The sequence below is a fragment of the Macaca thibetana genome, chromosome 11 (assembly GCF_024542745.1).
Source record: "Macaca thibetana thibetana isolate TM-01 chromosome 11, ASM2454274v1, whole genome shotgun sequence".
Lineage (NCBI taxonomy): Eukaryota > Metazoa > Chordata > Mammalia > Primates > Cercopithecidae > Macaca > Macaca thibetana.
Genome location: NC_065588.1, coordinates 46443276 through 46462329, shown reverse-complemented (window position 1 = coordinate 46462329; position 19054 = coordinate 46443276). Strand labels below are relative to the sequence as shown.

The 19054-nt window shown below is 48.1% G+C and overlaps 2 protein-coding genes across 4 annotated transcripts in view; both read right to left on the bottom strand.

Moving 5' to 3' along the window:
• LOC126931026 (cytochrome c oxidase assembly protein COX14) overlaps nt 1-19054 on the bottom strand; it is a 144039-nt gene that overhangs the window by 18128 nt on the left and 106857 nt on the right. The gene's annotated exons all lie outside the window — the stretch shown is intronic.
• Nucleotides 3037-18244, bottom strand: SMARCD1 (SWI/SNF related, matrix associated, actin dependent regulator of chromatin, subfamily d, member 1). Of its 3 annotated transcripts, XM_050748689.1 has the most exons (13): nt 17907-18244; nt 17099-17286; nt 16774-16816; nt 16558-16680; nt 15951-16073; nt 14795-14911; nt 13421-13522; nt 13003-13164; nt 12815-12912; nt 9134-9269; nt 6716-6838; nt 4882-4983; nt 3037-4748 (listed from the first exon to the last, which is right to left on the bottom strand). In XM_050748689.1, exons 1-13 carry the CDS (start codon nt 18081-18083, stop codon nt 4695-4697), a joined length of 1548 nt encoding a protein of 515 aa, XP_050604646.1. In that variant the 5' UTR covers nt 18084-18244; the 3' UTR covers nt 3037-4694. The 3 variants fall into 3 exon arrangements, with proteins under 3 accessions (XP_050604646.1, XP_050604647.1, XP_050604648.1); XM_050748690.1 differs by lacking the exon at nt 6716-6838 and having other exon boundaries at nt 4546-4748; nt 17907-18126; XM_050748691.1 differs by lacking the exon at nt 15951-16073 and having other exon boundaries at nt 4546-4748; nt 17907-18126.

The window sequence follows — 19054 nt, the reverse complement described above, 5'->3', positions numbered from 1 at the left end:
GCTGACAGTGCTGGCAAGCTTCTTCCCTTGGTCCCAGCCCAGCTTCCCACCCCCTTCCCACCATGGTCTCATTTTGAGGTCTGCCAAGAAAATAGCCCAGATAAGGAGCAGGTGACTGGTCTCCCTCACTCCCTTCTGTCTCCCAGCATAAAATAAATTGTATTTAGCTTCAGTAGCAGCTAGGGGAATGCCTTTCAGAGGTAGGCTCCTCCATGACTCCCTATCCCACACCCTGCCACATACCCTCGCAGGACCCTGTTCCACAATTCTGTCCTCTAGCAGGCCCACGCTAGCTGCACTGCAGGGCTGGGGTGGGGGATGTGGGCCCACTTCCCGCCTCTAAAGATGAGGCCACATTAAGAGGTAAGGGCCTGTTTTGAGGACAGCTCAGCTCAAAAAAGGATGAGGCCCCAGGAGCCTCAAAAGACAAGGTTGTCTTGGTCACTCACAGAGGTCATCTTGGGGACTCATCCATGGGCCTCTCACCTCAGATGATCCCCACCCAAAAATGTGTTCTAGGGAAAGTGGGAAAGGTCAAAGTTAGAGGGCTCTGAGAATTGCGGCACACAATTTTGTTGTAGACTGTGGGCTTAAGAGGAGGAAATAGGAGGCAGGCAGAGTGCACACTGTCCTTGAGAGGCTTTGAGCCTCCTTCAACTCCTCCTCTCAGGGGTTTCCAAGGTACTGCCCCAGGGGCTTCCTCAGGTGAATGGCTAGTCTGCAGAGGCCAGAAAAGGGGAAGGGAGGCAGGACCCGGGGCAGCTGTGTCCGTGGGGCTTTGTGGTCTCAGATGCCGTCACTGGGGGTAAGTTTGGTATATGTTTTTTGGGGAAGGGCGAGATGGAAGGAACATAGTCAGCAGTTCAGGGCTCTGTATCGCCCACAGCCATCTGTTTGTCTAAGACGAGGGAAGCTCTGGTTTCCAGGCTGATCTGGAGAGTGGAGCAAGAGGCTCCTAACACTGTGCACCTTGGCCTAGAGGGCAGACACCACTGTGTGCTCATGTGCTGTCCTCCTGGCTTGGCAGACATTTAGGTGGGTGTTGCCATCCCCCTGGGCTGCTGCTGGCCAGCAACTGGTAACAAGCACTGGGCTAGAGGGAAGTCTGGGCACAACCTGTGGGTAGGGGTAAGCAGGCAGGAGGTCAAGACTGGGAAGAAATGGCTTTCTAAGTTCCAGGGACTGCCCAGGAAAAACCAACCATATTCTCCTTCCATGGCCAGTGAGTTCCCATAGGGAAACGGACATGAAATCAGTAGTTGGCTGTTTTTTTTTGCACAATGTTATACCTAATACGGAGACAGCCTCCCACAGACCACTCCTTTATTGCACTGGCACTGAGATGAAGGCTCCAGTGCCAGGCTGCCAGCTGGGAGCACTGATTACGGGTGATGGAAGAGAAAGGATGCTTCTGTCCCTGGCACAAATGATGAGAGCCCCAAAGAATGGATGTTTATGCATAAAATAACCCCCTTGTTTTTGCCTAAATGCTTCCCTCTCTCATTTTGCCCCTACAATCATTTTAGGTAGTGTAGAGACTAAGAATGTGCTCATTTACATGGGAATAAAGAGGGTGCAGAGATTCAGAACTGGCTCATCACAGGAAGTTATCTGTATCACTAGAGCTCTTTTCCCAAGAGCAAACTGTAGATTATTTGGTTGAAATTAATAATGGTTCATCAGCCATTCATTACACATGTAATTAGCCTGGGTAAAAACAGATGCCATTTCAATGTCCTTGACATCAATTTTCTCCACTCCTAGTTATCGGCCCAACCACTCCTCTCTGCTTTCCCTTCTCAAGTCTGATAAACCCCAAGTTCCGGAGAAGGAACAGTGGTTGGATTTTTTGGTGGGCTTGATTACATATATTGAACAGGCAATGCTAGAATGTTCCCATCCAAAGATGCAAAGGATAATTTTTAAACTACAACTTTGGAAAGTGGTTGCACTCTGATCCTATATTCCAAACCCCATTCTTGCATAATGACAAAGGAAAAAGTCATGAGCCCCCAAGTGGGAAGCAGGTAGAACTGCAGGCGAGTTTCAAGTGATTGCTAATGAGAATCTCTCCTGAGCTGTCTTCCAAACTCTGCCAAGGAGGGGCTAGTTGTCTACAGTATGAGGATGACAACACAGAACTTCCATGGTGCTCTTAAGAACTGAACTCTTACCCGGGCGCGGCGGCTCACGCCTGTAATCCCAGCACTTTGGGAGGCCGAGGCAGGCGGATCACCTGAGGTTGGGAGTTTTGAGACCAGTCTGATCAACATGGAGAAACCCCATCTCTACTAAAAATACAAAATTAGCCGGGCATGGTGGTGCGTGCCTGTAATCCCAGCTACTTGGGAAGCTGAGGCAGAAGAATCACTTGAACCTGGGAGGCGGAGGTTGTAGTGAGCCAAGAACGCGCCATTGCACTCCAGCCTGGGCAACAAGAGCAAAACTCCGTCTCAAAACACAAAACTGAACTCTTACTTGAACCATGAAAGTGGAACCTTAAACATTAGAGTAGCAGGCACAAAAAGCAAAAATGTCTTTGGTTGTCCAGTTCCTGCCCACATCTAGACAGAAGCCCTGGGGGAAGAAGTGAAACTCCTCCAAAGGCTTAGGTTTGTCAAACGTAAGGGGATCACGGGCATCTATGGCTCACTCCAGCCAACAGGTGCTCTGGGGAGCTCAGATGGACAAGGAGGAAGATGACTGCCACTGACCTGTTAGTACCTGCGTAACAAGGAAAGTCGGGAAAGGGCTCTTAAGATCCAGTGGTGAAACCCAATAATCCCAACCAGCAACTAGCCTGCTTGGACCACTGGGGCAGACACCAATCTCTTAAGGTAAGACCCTGAGGTCCACAAAAGTAGAAATCTCATTTTCCACTTTATCTCCCGTGTCTAGCATCACAACTAGCACACAGCAGATGCTCAATAAATACTTGTCAAATAAAATGAACAAACACTACGAGCATGGCTAATGGTATTGAAGGAAGAAGAGCTCAGGGAAGAGCTCTCTCACAGTAGGTAAGAGGACCCATCCTTCAGAAGATTCTTTTATTAAAACTGGGTAACATCAATAAGGGGACAGTACAAAAAAAATTTTGGTCCATGAAAAAAACATAATTCAGTTAATAAAAACAGTTATCAACAGGGACACTATGGAAGTACTGAGCTTCCTTCTCATGGTTCCAGCCAGGAGGCGGGCCAGGGCTCAGCTGCCCCAAGGTTGTCCAGTGTCAACCTTTCAAGGGAGGGAAAGTGGCAGGAAGGGGAAGATTGGGAGAAAACTCTGCTGTCCCCAGTATAGAACAGGCAGGGATTTGAGGGTGGGGGTGTGCTCGCAGGAGCCTGAGGAGGGGGTGGGGAAGCAGGGGCTTTGTCAGTTCTGTGGGTTTAGAGCCCATGCTGAACGGAATTCCCCCTCTGTGCCCAGCTGTCTCCCACCCTTGCTGTGTTGAGTCTGCGAGCCTGGGATATGCTAACTCGGGGGTAATACAACCTGGAAGAAGAATGTGAGGCCCTCCTGGAAAGATGCAAAAACCATCTCAGTTCCAAGGGGCCAAGATCACAAGGTCCTGCTGCTACCTGAGGGGTCTGAAGCTTTGAGGGCAGGGGCTGGGGAGTCACAATCCTGTGAGGCAGGGAGAGGGAAGAGTCACAAACCCAACTCAGCGCTATTCTCCAGCCCTAGGCGCTTTCACTCCTCAGTGCCCTAGAAGTCACCAGTAGGTGTCAACTGGGCAGACAAGGGACAGGAAGACAGGGATGGCCCAGGGCTTTTTACCCGTTTGGTTTTAGGCCTGTTTCTCCATTAAGGGATGGGGAGGCAGGGTGGAGTGAATGAATCACATCTCCAAACAGCAGCAGGAAGGAACAGCCTCTGCTGGCAATGACAGTTCCCCAGATGAGATCCCTGGGGCTCTGAAAGGGAAAGGCAAGATTTCCCCACCCAAATGCCCGGGGTTAGGGCAGATCTGAGGGAATTACAAAGGGCAGCCACAGGGAGTGTCTGGGAGAGAGCAACAGTTAAAGAACAAACTCCAATACTGATGTGGACCCCCACTAAGGAGTGAGAGAAGCACTGAGAGAGCAGGCCAATCCAGAGGGCTGGGGACTGACCTGGGGCTCAGTGGAGCCCAAGAACCAGGGTTTCTTTAGTGCTATGGGGCAACAAGTGAAGGGAGAGTTTGTTCCAAACCTGTGGAGGGAAGGAAGGAAATTGGATTCTGTTATCAGGAGAGCCAAGATCAACTAGCTTATAGAGTGCCCCCAGGCCTGAGTCTTGGAGAAGGAGCTAAAGCTCCCAACTCCTGGGTCTCTGAAGGGCAGGATCAGTGTAGCTGGTCCCCTTGAAGACCACCTGGCCTTAGGCCCAATCCATTCCAAGCACTCATTACCACTACAGGTTCTCTCTCTAACACTATCTAGAGGTCCTATGTAGACCAGGGGAGGGTAGAGGCACATGGGAACTTTGTGGGTCAAAGGGAAGCTGGGGGTGGGAAGGGATGGGGTGAAAGAAGAGGGTAACAGGTGTCTTATGAGACAGAAATGTGAGACCCTCTTCATTCTGGTGTTGTCCTTGAACCAACAGCATCCCCTGGAACGCCCCAAGCAAGACCAAGGCAGGTGCTATGAGGCAGGCAGCACAGGGCCCAAATCGAAAATTGGTGCAGCTGAATCAGGGCTGTGGGAGACGCCCTATGTATTCCGGATTCCCAGGGCTTGCTCTAATTCTTGTCGTCTCTGCTGCACCTAAGGAGAAAATAGTGACGGGAGTAGAAGATGAGACAAACCAGAAGTTTGTGTCTAACACCACTGACCCCTATCAGGGGTGAAAACCCTGTGCCTTTTATCAATTTCCCAAACATGCACCCCATGTACTTACCTTGGAGTAGAAGTATCGGCACACAGCCTCCTGAGCCCAGGGCTGGAAGTAGAACTCAGCTCGGCGCTCCTCCTCTGGGTTACCCACCACATCAGTCATTGTCTGAGGGAGATGCAGGGAGAGGGAAGAGAGAGGAGAAAAGGCTTGTTTCCTTCCTTCACACCCATTATTGCGTAAATTGTATCCTCCCCCAAAATGTTGAAGTCTAACCCCCTAGTACCTGTGAATGACCTTATTTGGAAATAGGGTCTCTGCAGATGATCAAGTTAAGATGAGGTCACTAGGGTACCCCCTAATATGACTGGTAGGTTCCCTTATAAAGAGGGGAAATTTGGACACGGAGACAGACACGTACAGAAGGAAGATGACGTTAAGTCACACAGAGACCACCACCTACAAGCCAAGGAACACCTGCGGTACCAGAAGCTGAGCGATGCACAGAACAGAGTCTCCCTCCCAGCTCACGGAAGGAAGCAGCACTGCCCACACTAATTTTGGACTTCCAGCCTCCACAACTGTGAGACAAACCTGTTGTTTAAAACTGCCCAGTTTGTGGTAGTTTGTGGTAGTTTGCTACAGCAGCCTCAGCAAACTGATACAACACCCAGTCACCTCTGCAATCAACAAGTCATTGCCTTGTTCAGGGATCTTTCCTGGCATCCCTTTTCCCTTGCTCCTCTGCTCAGCCTAACTAGTCACAGTCAGCACAGGAGGGGTGAGAACTGATGGGTTCATACTCTGTGCCCATTCCTATCTACTAGACTGAGCTTACTGTGCTCCCCTTTCTGAGAAATGTCTTCAAATCCCAAATTTTCCATGAAGCCTTCCCCAGAGATTCTAGTTTCACTGATCTCCCTTCTCTGAATTACCTTATTGATCCTGGTCAGTCTGATAATCTCTTTTTTTTTTTTTTGAGATGGAGTCTTACTCTGTCAGCCATGCTGGAGTGCAGTGGCGCGATCTCGGCTCACTGCAGCCTCCGTCTCCCGGGTTCAAGCGATTCTCCTGCCTCAGCCTCCTGGGTAACTGGGATTACAGGCACCTGCCACCATGTCTGGCTGATTTTTGTATTTTAGTAGAGATGGGGTTTCACTGTGTTGGCCAGGCTAGTCTCAAACTCCTGACCTCAGGTGATCTGCCCTCCTCAGCCTCCCAAAGTACTGGGATTACAGGCGTAAGCCACCACGCCTGGCCTGATAATGTCTTATATGGTTTACTACTTTGTATCACACTAGCCTAGTTTCTCTTTTTTTTTGAGACGGAGTCTCGCTCTGTCACCCAGGCTGGAGTGCAGTGGCACGATCTTGGCTCACTGCAACATCTGCTTCCTGGGTTCAAGTGATTCTCCTGCCTCAGCCTCCCAAGTAGCTGGGATTACAGGTGCCCACCACCACACCCGGCTAAATTTTTGTATTTTTAGTGGAGACAGGGTTTCACCATGTTGGCCAGGCTTGTCTCAAACTCCTGACTTCAAGCGTTCTGTCGGCCTCAGCCTCCCAAAGTGCTGGGATTACAGGTGTGAGCCACAGTGCCCGGCTATACTAGCCTAGTTTCTTCAGACAGAACGTAGGCTGCTTTGAAAGCAGAGATCAGGTCTTCCACTCTGTATCCCTGACAAGATGAAGCACAGTGACAGACAAAGTAAGTACTAAATCAACACGTGATGGGTCTGCCCCCATTTCCCTGCTTAATTGCAAAATGGACCCTGGAACATGCTAAAGAAAAATCTGGCCCCTTACTCCTTCCTCTGGGTCTTCTACCAGCTGCTACATAAATAAAGCAGGTGTGTGCCTCACTGACCTAAGTCCCTTCAGACCTCTCCTAGGTTCTTTACCTTGAGGTCCCTGCACTGGGACTGAAGCCAGTCATTGATGAAACCCTGAGGGTCTCTGGCAAAGCTCAGCATGAACTCCCGCTGAGTCTTCAGCTGGTTGATGGTTTCTATTGTCTCATGGATCTGAAAGGAAGAACGAAGCCCATACCATTTTCAAACTAGAAAAATGAGAAGTTAAATGGCAGGTGGTGCCTGACAACTCCACATGCCACTCCCAACCTAGTCACAGTGCTGCCCACAGCTGGTACCATCATATAAAGTTCCAACTGCTCCGACCCTTGGCATTCTTTCAGCAGGTAATTTGCCCTTGTTTGTGTCTCTCTGTACACCCCATGTGAGGAAAGTTTTCCTTTTGGTCTCCTCAGTGCCCACTATGGGCAAAGCTACATGATGAATACTTACTCCACAGCCCAAATGGGTCCAAAAGTGTTCTCAGGAAGAAAAGGACTGGCATATGGGGCTGTCTCATAAGCTCTCATCTCTGGGTTTTGTTCTCAACTCTTTTCTCATTCTACATACTCCTCCCAGCAATTTCTTTGACTTGTATGTCTTCCACTACCACTGACAGTATAATGAGTCCCCAGTCTGCAGCCCAGAGTCTATTTTCTATACTCCAACCAAACCGACTGCTTAAACTTGACATCTCTAAAATTAAATTCACTACCCTTTCTCCAATACCTGCTCCTCCTCCTCCCCTCTTCCCAGTCATAGTAAATACTACTATCCACCCAAGCTAGAGACCTGGGAGGCATCATAACATTTCCTTCTCATTCACCCCTCACTCTAATCCCAACAGTGGCCAAATTCCTTCAATTGCACTTTGACACCTCTCAAATCTATCTACTTATCTCCACCCTGACTGTCGGGACTGTAAATGTAGGGCCTCAACACGTCTCACATGGATTACTGCACCAGCCTCCTAACTGGGCTTCCTGCCTCCAGCCCTGCCCTCTGACAAATTATTCTCCACCTTCCTGCAATGATGATTCTACATACAAATAGCATCAGTCCCTCCACTGGTAATGATCTCTCAACACAGTCTTCAGGATGAAACATAAACCAGTCTTCCCTGAATCAAAGGTTCTTCATGATTAGGCATCTGGCTCCCTATCTAGCTTTCCTTCCCAAAACATCCCATCCCTGGCACTCTATGCTGTATCTAGCACACTAAATGGCTGGTACTTCTTTAAGACACCAGGCTCTCTCTCTCCTCTCTGGATCTTTACACGCCCTATTCCCTCTTTCTGGAATGTCTTCTGCCTCCTATACCCCCAGCACCACTACCCTTTTTGCCCTTTCATTAACACCTACTTTGTCCTTCAAGATTTCATTAGGGCTGGGCGCGGTGGCTCACACCTGTGATACCAGCACTTTGGGAGGCCGAAGGGGGTGGATCACCTGAGGTCAGGAGTTCAAGACCAGTCTGACTAATATGGTGAAACCCCGTCTCTACTAAAAATACAAAAATTAGCTGGGCGTGGTGGCGGGCACCTGTAGTCCCAGCTACTCAGGAGGCTGAGACAGGAGAATCACTTGAACCCAGGAGACGGAGGTTGCAGTGAGCCAAGATCATGCCATTGCACTCCAGCCTAAGCGACAGAGCAAGACTTCATCTCAAAAAAAAAAAAAAAAAAAAAAAAAAAAAAAAAAAAAAAAACCAAGATTTAGTTGGGGCATCAACTCTTCCAGCAAAGCCTCCCTTTTTCCTTCGTGTTCCCAAAGCACTTTTGGCTTTATTTGCAAGGACTGTGTCTAATAACAACAATCCAGATAACAATAATAGTAGCAGAAGTTACCATTTGTTGTTTTTATATGTGCCAGATACAGACTCAAGTCTTTACATATACTCCCTCATTTAATTGTCATAGCAACCTGATTAAAATAGGTACTATGGGCTGGGCATGGTGGCTCACGCTTGTAATCCCAATACTTTGGGAGGCCGAGGCGGGCAGATCACTTGAGGTCAGGAGTTGGAGACCAGCCTGGCCAACATGGCGAAACCCTGTCTCTACTAAAAATACAAAAATTAGCCAGGTGTGAAGGTGGGTGCCTGTAATCCCAGCTACTTGGGAGGCTGAGGCAGGAGAATCACTTGAACCCAGAAGTGGAGGTTGCCGTGAGGCAGGATTGCACCACTGCACTCCAGCCTGGGCGAGAGAGTGAGACTCCTGAAAAGAAAAAAGAAAAAAAAAAGGTACCATGGTCTCTATTCCACAAATCAGAAACTGAGGCTCAGCGCTATTGAGAGTATCCCCACAATCAGAATTCATTTGAGTCTGGCTCAAACCAGCACCAAGCACAGTACCTGACATATACTGGGTGTCGCCATATTTTGAATGAACACTAAAAATCAAAAGGAGGCCTTGAAGCTGTGATAGGGGCTGGTGGTACCCAACCGTGCAGGGCACAGACCCCTACCTTGTTGTCTAGAGTAGCAATCTCCTGTTGGCTGGCAGTGGACAGCAGAAAAGAATTCATCTGGGTCTTCAAGGTGTCATCCACTTCAACATCAATGTCATAACAAGCTGTCTTTTTCTGATCATTCGGGTCAACACTGGACAGGAAACCAAAGGGGCCTGGTAAAGAGCTTGTCCCCTAAGACCTAATTACACAGGGTCAAAAAGATGACCCAGGATGAAGAGAAAAGGGGCTAATTGCAAAAGGGCCCAACAACTTCTGGGTGTGACAGAAATGTTCTATACTTTATTGTGGCAGCTACATGGTATACAGATCTGGCAAAAATCTTCAGACTACACTTTCAATTGGTATACTCTGTTATATATAAATTATACTTCAATAAAGTTATTTATTTAAAAAGTCAATGGTAAAAATTCAAGCAGTACAAAAGGTATCCGGTGAAAAGCAGTTCCTTCCTCTCCAAAGGAAATCACTGCTACAGTCTCCTATATATCTTTCTCCCTTTAAAAAAAATTTTTGGCAGCCAGGCGTGGTGGCTTACGCCTGTAATCCCAGCACTTTGGGAGGCCAAGGTGGGTGATCACCTGAGGTCAGGAACATGGTGAAACCCCATTTTTACTAAAAATTAGCCAGACATGGTAGCTTATGCCTGTAATCCCAGCTACTGGGGAAGCTGAGGCAGGAGAATCTCTTGAACCTGGGAAGCAGAGGTTATAGTGAGCCAAGTTCATGCCACTACACTTCAGCCTGGGTGACAGAGTGAGATGGTCTCAAAAAAAAAAAAAAATTTTGGTGAGCCATGGTGGCTCATGCCTGTAATCCTAACACTTTGGGAGGCTGAAGTAGGAGGACTGCTTGAGCCCACGAGTTTGAGACCAGCCTATACTACACAGTAAGACCCCAGGTTCTACAAAAAATTTCAAAATAATTCCTGGGCTAGGTGGCACACATCTGTGATCCCAGCTACTCAGGAGGCTGAGGTGGGAGGATCACTTGAGCCCAGAAGGTCGAGGATGCAGTGAGCCATGATTACACCACTGCATTCCAGCCTGGGCAACAGAGAGAGACTCTGTCTCAAAAAAAATAATAATAATAATAATAATAATTTTTAAAACTTTTTTGGCCAAGTGTGGTGGCTCATGCCTGTAACCCCAGCACTCTGGGAGGCCAACACGGGCAGATCACTCAAGGCCAGGAATTCAACACCAGTGTGGCGAACATGGTGAAACTCCATCTCTACTAAAAATACAAAAAGTGGCGCATGCCTGTAATGACAACTACTTGGGAGGCTGAGGCACAAGAATTGCTTGAACCTGGGAGGCAGCGGTTACAGTGAGCAAAGATCACGCCACTGCATTCCAGTCTGGCAGAGCGAGACTCTATATATGTTTAAACAAATGAAGCTTTTTTTTTTTTTTAAAAGATGGAGTCTCGCTCTGTTGCCCAGGCTGGAGTGCAGTGGCACAATCTCGGCTCACTGCAACGTCTGCCTCCCAAGTTCAAGCGATTCTCCTTCCTCAGCCTCCCAAGTAGCTGGGACTACAGGTGCCCACCACCACACCCACCTAATTTTTGTATTTTTAGTAGAGATGGGGTTTCACCATATTGGCCAGACTGGTCTTGAACTCCTGACCTTGTGATCCGCCCGCCTTGGCCTCCCGAAGTGCTGGAATTACAGACGTGAGCCACTACACCTGACCAAACAAACTTTTTTTCATTGTTTCAGAGACAGGATTTTGCTATGTTGCCCAGGCCGGACTCGAACTCCAGGACTCAAATATCTACCCACCTTCGCCTCTGGAGTAGCTGGGTCTACAGGAACATGCCACTGTGCCTGGCTTTCTCCCTTTTAAACTAAAATTGACCCCAAAAATAAAGTCAAACACAAAATTAAAAGTGGTCTAACTTTAAGCATAGGAATACAGGACAGACCAACTTCTACTGACCTAATTTATAGGTCGAGGAGTTACTACTGCGTAAGTAATGGTTCAGGGTCTTATCTTTCTTCTTTTTCTCCCCTCTCCCTCTCTGTCATCTTGTAGGTTCAGGGTCAAAAGAAAAAAAAAAGCCCACCAGGCGTGGTGGCTCATGCCTGTAATCCCAGCACTTTGGGAGGCTTGAGGCAGGTGGATCACAGAGTTAGGAGATCGAGACCATCCTGGCCAACACTGTGAAACGCCATCTCTACTCAAATACAAAAAATCACCGGGGCGTACTGGCATGCTGTAATCCCAGCTACTCAGGAGGCTGAGGCAGGAGAATCGCTTGAACCCAGGAGGTGGAGGTTGCAGTGAGCTGAGATTGCACCGCTGCACTCCAGCCTGGCGACAGAATGAGATTCTGTCTCAAAAAAAAAAAAAAAAAAAAAAAAAAAGAAAAGAAAAAAAAAGAAAAAAAAGTCCTTACTGGAATTAATATGGAATAAAGGAAGAAAGGCAAAGAGACTATATCCAACTACAGAGACATGCTTCTTTGAGAAGGAATTTTCTTCACTTCCTATCTGCCTAGAGATGCCTTGCTCTCCATCCTCTAAACAAAAAAGTGAATAGAAGTAATGGAATTGGAGGCTCAGAATAGAATGCTGTACCATCCAGAGAAAAGATGGCCACTGAGCTCTTCCATCAGTGAAGAGCTGGTAAATGTTTAACAACTGATCTTCCAAAGGAGAGCAGGAGGAAGTGCCCAGATATGTGCATTTGCTGATCTTTGGGCTTTAAATAATCTGATTTCGGCCGGGCTCAGTGGCTGACACCTGTAATCCCAGCACTTTGGGAGGCCAAGGCGGGCAGATCACCTGAGGTCAGGAGTTTGACATCAGCCTGGCAAACATCGTGAAATCCCATCACTACTAAAAACATAAAAAAATTAGCTGGGCATGGTGGCAGGTGCCTGTAATCCCAGCTACATGGGAGGCTGCGGTAGAAGAATCGCTTGAACTCGGGAGGTGGAGGTTTCAGTGAGCCGAGATCATGACACTGCACACCAGCCTGGGCAACAAGAGCGAAACTCCATCTCAAAACAAAACAAAACAAAAGGCTGGGCACAGCGGCTCACGCCTGTAATCCCAGCACTTTGGGAGGCCAAGGCGGGCGGATCACCCGAGGTCAGGAGTTCAACACCAGCCTGACCAACATGAAGAAATCCCATCTCTACTAAAAATACAAAATTAGCCAGGCATGGTGACACATGTCTGTAATCCCAGCTATGTGGGAGGCTGCGGCAGAAGAATCACTTGAACCCAGTAAGCAGAGGTTGCGGTGAGCCAAGATTGCGCCACTGCACTCCAGCATAGGTAACAAGAATGAAACTTCATCTCAAAAAAAAAAAAAATTCTGATTTCAAGCTACCAACATTACATTACTGTTCATGAGAAGAGATGCACAATAACATATAAGCACATCATATCATTATATCATATTTCCACCAGATGTATACAACAGGCAAAAATAACCTCAAGAGCACAGATACAATAAAATGTAATAATGAGAAAGTAATACATTTTGAGTATATGTTACCCACTTTTAGACTAATATATTTAATTATAAGTTTATGTAATTTAATTGTAAGTAACAGCTGTGTTTAACAACCTATTTGCAAAATTCCTGAAAATTTGACAACTAGCTTGTGCAAACTGGTACAAGGCAGCTCCGGCACAGCACTGCCTCCCACACACAGGCCTACCTGATGACATGATTAATGATAATAGGTTCTGGTGGCATAAGCAAGGCATGGAGCCGCTGCGGGATCTCTGAAAACTTCATACGTTGAGACTCAAAGATCTGTGGCAAAGGAGAGAAGCACGAGGTTAGCATTTTGAGTGTAGCTAGTGTTCTAATGGATTCTAGCAAAAGAATGGGTCCATTACTTACCTGCTGCAGGTACTTGTCACAGATGACAAACTCCCGCTCATGAGGGTCCTGGAGCTTATGTGTCTTAATATATTGCCACAGTGCTTGGATGATCACTGGACGAGTCTGGGTGTGGATGCCCAAGAGCCGAGCTAGGCGGGGGTCTAATTTAAACTGGGGAGGCTGCAGGGAACCAAAGGGTATAGGGGATGAAGCTAGTTAGCTGGGTCTATATGCAGCAATACATTCAAACTATTCAACAACAATGTAGTGCTTTTTCTGGGACAGAAACATTCTAGGAAGAACTCAGAGATGACTAAGACTCTATCTCTGTGACAAAGTGGCAAATTATTCACAACTAGACATAAACCCTTTAAAGTGAGCTCGCTGACAGGATATGGCTGTAAAAGCTGGACCCCCTCGCACCACCACAGAATACCTGGTAATCCAGCATCAGTAGGACAGTACACCGTACATTCACATCTCCCGGCCGCTTCACCTGAAAGCCATCGGTCTCCTGGGTAGTGGCGGTCCTGTGCCACTACAGAGAGGAAGATGTCAGGGGGTGCTCTCCCAGAGGAAGAGCTGGGGTGGGAGGGAAGAGCTTCTGTAATGACTGAATATTCAACTTTGATTACTGAGGCTACTGGAGAAGAGCAATAGCATGAGGCATTTTAAAAAACTGCATATGGCTCTGGGATTACTGTCTGTGTATAAGTAGATTAACCTTTTAATTCTGTTTGTGGTTGCATTTAAATAAGCCTGAATGTCCAGTGATAATTCTATCCACAAAATGGATAATACACATGTGAACAGTAACATAACATAGCTATCATTTACTGAGTACTTAACTACGTGTGAGAGTATTCTAAGACATTTGCCTGGATTATCTCACTTCCCAAACATCTATACAAGATAGGCACAATTATACTTATTTTACAGGTGAGAAAACGATGCTCAGCAGAATAGAGTAACTTGCCTAGGTCAAACAGCCAATAAGTGGCGGAGCCACCATTTGAGCTCTGGTGTGTTTGATTCTATAGTCCACATTCTTAGCCACCATACTCTACTGCTATAAAATTAAATTAATATATTTACAAGTTTCTATTGATTCTATGACTTACTTCCCTTATTAGATGGTAAAGACCTTCCCATGTCTCTTAGTAGTTGAGGTTAAGGGGCTGCAGCTACACTGGCAAAGAAAGGAGCAGGTTAAGTTCACTTGGCGTGCTGGCTGGACTGTCATTCTGGTTTTGCCTGTATCCCAAAGAATACTGTTGCTAACATGGGCTTCAAAATGGTGTGCAATCAGGCATCATAATAAAGGATTTTTGCTGAATTGGAATGTAAATGTAAATGGAGCACAGACCAAGAGGAAGTCCCAGATCTATAATGGTAACCTTGGCAAGTACTGGTACCCTATCAGTCAATCCCTCTAATTACAGCAACTGCTACCAGGAAAAAGTATGATTGGTGCATGCGTAACTACATCTCACCATTATTAACAAGCAAGACGCAGAGATGGCATGGCACGTACAAGAGGCCACCAGTAGACTTTCCCTTGAAAGAGGCGGCAGTGACCAGGATAGTAACATTAAAAAGATGGGACAAGTTAGATTACAAGAGCCCTTGGTCCTAACTAAACATGCTAGTGCCATCTAGAGGTCAACGTGCAAACTGTACACCTGGAGTGGTACTGTGTACACCTAGAGTGACCACTTTATACCTCCCCCTCTCCTTAGATATTAAAACATGGCTCCCAAGTCCATCATCCTCCAATCAGAGTCAAAGCCTAGAAGGCAGAACTACTCACTTCTACCAGATGGTTGTCGGGCCCATACAGGTCTTTGTCCAGTTCAATCACCAAGGACTTAAAAAAGGAAGAGAACTTCCTCTTTTGTTTAGTGGCATCATATTTGGACAAGGCTGACTAGAGGAGAGAAAAGAAAAATCATGTTACGAAAGGCCAGAAGAAACTTCCCAAGACAAAATCCTATGAAAAAGGAACCCCAACACAATGAGAAAAAACTCAAAAAATATTTTCTGAATATCTCTTAGGAGAGATAGGCAAAGTAGGCAGCTGCAGGTATTAAACCAGTCATGGTAACAACAGAACCCTGAAGAAGCAGCCTAGAACACATACAGGGTCAGTTTTACCCACCTCATTTGCCCAAGGGAAATGAGGCAAGTTAAGCAAACCATTGCATATAACTAAGCGAGTTTGAGCAGAGAAAAGTCTGACTCTAGAGGGGAAATGAATCACAGGCAATAAGCACCCAGAACAAAAACAGCTTTATTTGGACAGAATGACACCACCAGCAGATGGACCAGACCTATATAGAGAAGGAGGCTCTGACACTGAGCCCTGGTTCTCCTGCAAAAGTGCATTCCAATTAGCTTCCTGCGAGCAGCTAAAAATAGAGCAAGAGAATGTAAGGGAATGAGAGAAAGGTGAGCTTCCCCGAGGAGCTTCTGGGTTGGGAAGTTTGGGGGCTATCACCTGTCAGCTGATGCTCCCCAGGAAGCAACAAAGAGCCTGTCAAGAGAAATCTATCCTACTTAAACTATGGGGTGCCTCCAATGAAAGTTGAGAAGATGGAGATACCACAAGAACTCAGAGAGGAAACACGGCCTCAAATTAAGTGCAAACTCGACTAAAAACAAAACAAAACAAAAACTAAATAATCTACAGATACGGCTAAATCCAATGGCCAGCAGCACCAAGAGGAAGGTAAATCACAAATCAGATCCCAGGACAATAAGGTTCTCCATATGATACCAGTGAAGGCCAAAGGTGTGGGGGCAAACACAAAGGACCATTGTCTTTCAGTGCAGGGAACAGTGTCCCTCTCCCTACTGCTCCCAAAAGGAGCTGTGAGCACCAGTTAGGCTTCCTGCTGACCAGACAACACTGTTCATTCCCAGCAGCTCCCACCCTAGATGCCAACCACTGTGGACCTTGAACTCACATCCTCCAGGAGCCGTCCTTCTACCCGAAGCTCCCAGGAAGCCACCGTCCCTTCCCCATCCTCGGCATCTGACTTAGCCGGATTGAAAGTGTTAGAAATGAAAATTCGCAGCTTCCGTTTTTGCTGAGGAAGGCAGAAACAGGATTGATCGTGGGGCTTCAGTGGTCTAATGTTGAAGACAAGAGTCTCCCCAAACCCCAAAATTATTCCTAACAGACTGGCTTACTGTCTACCCAGTCCCTTGGGTGGGTGGATGAAGATTCCATTTAGAAGAGGAGTACTGGCCATCAGCCTAAGTACAAGTGCATACAGTGGGATGCCAGGTGGACAAAGTCATGCAAGGTGCCAGGTTCCCAAGGTAGCAGAGCAGTTACAGCAAAAACATGGACAAGGGTATATTTGTAGTGCAAGAGACATCAAGAGCCCCTCCCCCTTTGCCATTCTGTTCTTATCCTCCTAATGTAATTCTCAGTTTGTAGGCGGAAGGGAAAGATACAATTTAAATGCCAAGGAGAGTTGTGCTGTGCCTTTGATTTCTCATCCTAAGCCTGCTGAAGGTTCCTGGGTCCTCTCCTTTGGCTCTCTGCTTAGTAACTTCCTGTGTTACCTTGATGGGACGTTTCAAGGCCTCTTGGATATCTAGTCGTTTCCTCATGATAGTCTGGTCCAGTTTCCTTTCAAAAGCCAAGAGATCCATATAGGCCTGGGATTCTGGTACCAGTTCACGAATCTTAGGAACAGAAAAATTAATTGAAATCTAGGATGATTCATTTCTATACTCAAACCTACCACACTTTCCAGAAAACAGATAGCCTGGACTCACCCTTTGAGGTAGAATTTTGTCAGCCATCTTCTTTTTCTTTGCACTGTTGGGAATAAACACTATTATCAGGTTGGGACAGAACTAGTCAGAACGTGAAAATAAGCTGTCAGCATGTCCATTTATAGTAATGTGAAGGGATTGCAAAGCTTCTCTCAAATCAAAGAACTACCACCACCACCACCACCACCACCACCACCAAGCATTCTCAATCATCCTGTAGCACCATCTGCTGACACAGCACCACCACTTCTTGGTTCAGGTAATCCCACCACCTGTGTACTCCCAGGCTCCCTCCCTCCCTCCCTCTGCCCCAGGATCATCTTACTTGTGGTTTCGATTTTGGACAGCCTGCTGCTGGACCTGCTGGATCTGCTGAGGGGCAGGTCTCTTGCGGGACTGATCCATCCCTGACTGGGCCAGGCCAGGTCGGACTGAAGGGTTCCCCCCATAGCCAGGGGGTCCCATGGAAGGTCCCTGAGGTGTCATTCGGCTGCCTGGCAACATACCTGGTCTCTACAGAGGGGAGAGGACCCAGAGATGTCATGGTTTCACCTGCTAAACCCCACCAAGAAAGAAAAGCAGGGAACGCCTGAGTTCTTTGAATGAAGTAAGGTTTACGGATGGAATGGAGGACAATGAGACGAGAACCCTCTGCTCCAGCAGTGACTCCACAGAAAAATAAGAGTCCAAAAGCTAAGCGAGAGCCAGATTATACTCAAATTATCGGTCTATTTTGGATCGGACACATCGGACATCGCCAGTTCCACATTTACTCTGCTAGCTACTATCTCTTTAGAAGCTGACCTCAATTTGTCAGCTACACGTTCTGTGTTCCTCTGATCAATGGAGCTGCTCAAGCCCCTCTGCACTCCGGCCCTCGTATAGGTATCCCTGGACCCACTTCACCCACCCTGGTTCTCTACCGACTCCCCAAGGAAACAATGCCCCTAGGAGCAGGTGTGGACGCCAACTGCCTCCCCCTCTCTTCCTGAGCACTGCCTCCCCCAACCCCCACCCAGAGCCCGAACCCCTCCCAAGGGAGTCCCTCCTACTTCTCCCCCCACCCCTGTCACTCCCACGTCCCCGCTCGGCCCCGCCCCCGGCCCGCGCGTCCCTCCTCCTGCCCCACTCACCGGATAGGCCGCTCCGGGCATCGGGGAGCGGTACAGCCCTTGACCCGGAGCCGGGCCCATTCGCACGGGAGGCCCCGGAGTTCCGCCCGGGCCCAGGGCAGCAGCCGCGCCCGCCCCTCCCGAGGCTCCGGCGCCGCCGCTCGGAGCCACAGACTGGAAACCCGCCCGGGCCGCCATCTTCCCGGAGCCGCCGATGCAGCTGCACAAAGAACCGGAACCGGAACTCCCCCCGCCCCCTGAGCGCCCCCCGAGCGCCCGCCTGTTCCCCCGGCCGGCTGGCCGGCACGGGAGGCTCAGGGCAGCGAGACTGTCGCCTAGAGAGGAGCGAGTAGCGGAAAAGGCGTGCTGGCCACGCCCTCCCGCCTTCACGGTCCTGGAGGGAAAACCATAGAGAAGAACTCTGGGATAGAGAGGCCCCGTGAGCGGGCGCCCCCAGGCCGACGGGAGGTAGACAAGGACCTGGAAAGGGGGACGGACCACAGCCTCAGCTCCAGTCTCAACCCCGACTCCAGCCCGCTGATGATGAGGTGCTTGGAGTAATAGCTTCATCTTGGCGCATGGCATTAACTTCCCAAAACGCTTTGATTGCTTTTCGTTTCATTTTCTTACTGCTATAACTATCAGGGGCTGAGGAGGGAAACACAGTTTATTCCATTTTCCAAATAGGAAAGCTGAACTCACAGGTGAACGACTTGGCAAAGGTCAACCAGCAAGTTAGTCATAAAGCCGAAGCCAAGATTCCAGGTCTTCTTGCTCATAGCCCAGGACTCATTCCACAGATAAAGTGCCTCAATAACTACCTCACGTGGGAACTTCAACCTAACTTTGTCTCCGACCTAACCTGCTTCCGGATTATTATTATTATTATTTTTTCGACATGAGGTCTGTCTTTGTCACAGTGGCACCATCTCAGCTCACTGCAACCTCCGCCTCCCAAGCTCAAGTGATCCTCCCACCTCAGCCTCCCGAGTAGCTGGGATCACAGGCATGCACCACCATGCCAGGCTGTTTTGTATTTTTGGTAGAGACAGGGTTTCACCATGTTGCCCATGTTGGTTTCAAACTCCTAAGCTCAAGTGGTCTGCGCGCCTCAGCCTCCCAAAATGCTGGGATTACAGGTGTGAGCCATTGTGCCTGGCCTCAGATTT

Bases quoted from the DNA above. Each gene is read 5' to 3' on its own strand.
- SMARCD1 (XM_050748689.1), bottom strand. From the start codon at position 18,083: ATGGCGGCCCGGGCGGGTTTCCAGTCTGTGGCTCCGAGCGGCGGCGCC. The intron at 13,165-13,420 runs GTATTCTGTGGT...GGTTCCCTGCAG, and splicing joins TACTGATGCTGGATTACCAG to CCTCCCCAGTTTAAATTAGA. The intron at 4,749-4,881 runs GTAAGTACATGG...TTTTCTCCTTAG, and splicing joins GCCGATACTTCTACTCCAAG to GTGCAGCAGAGACGACAAGA.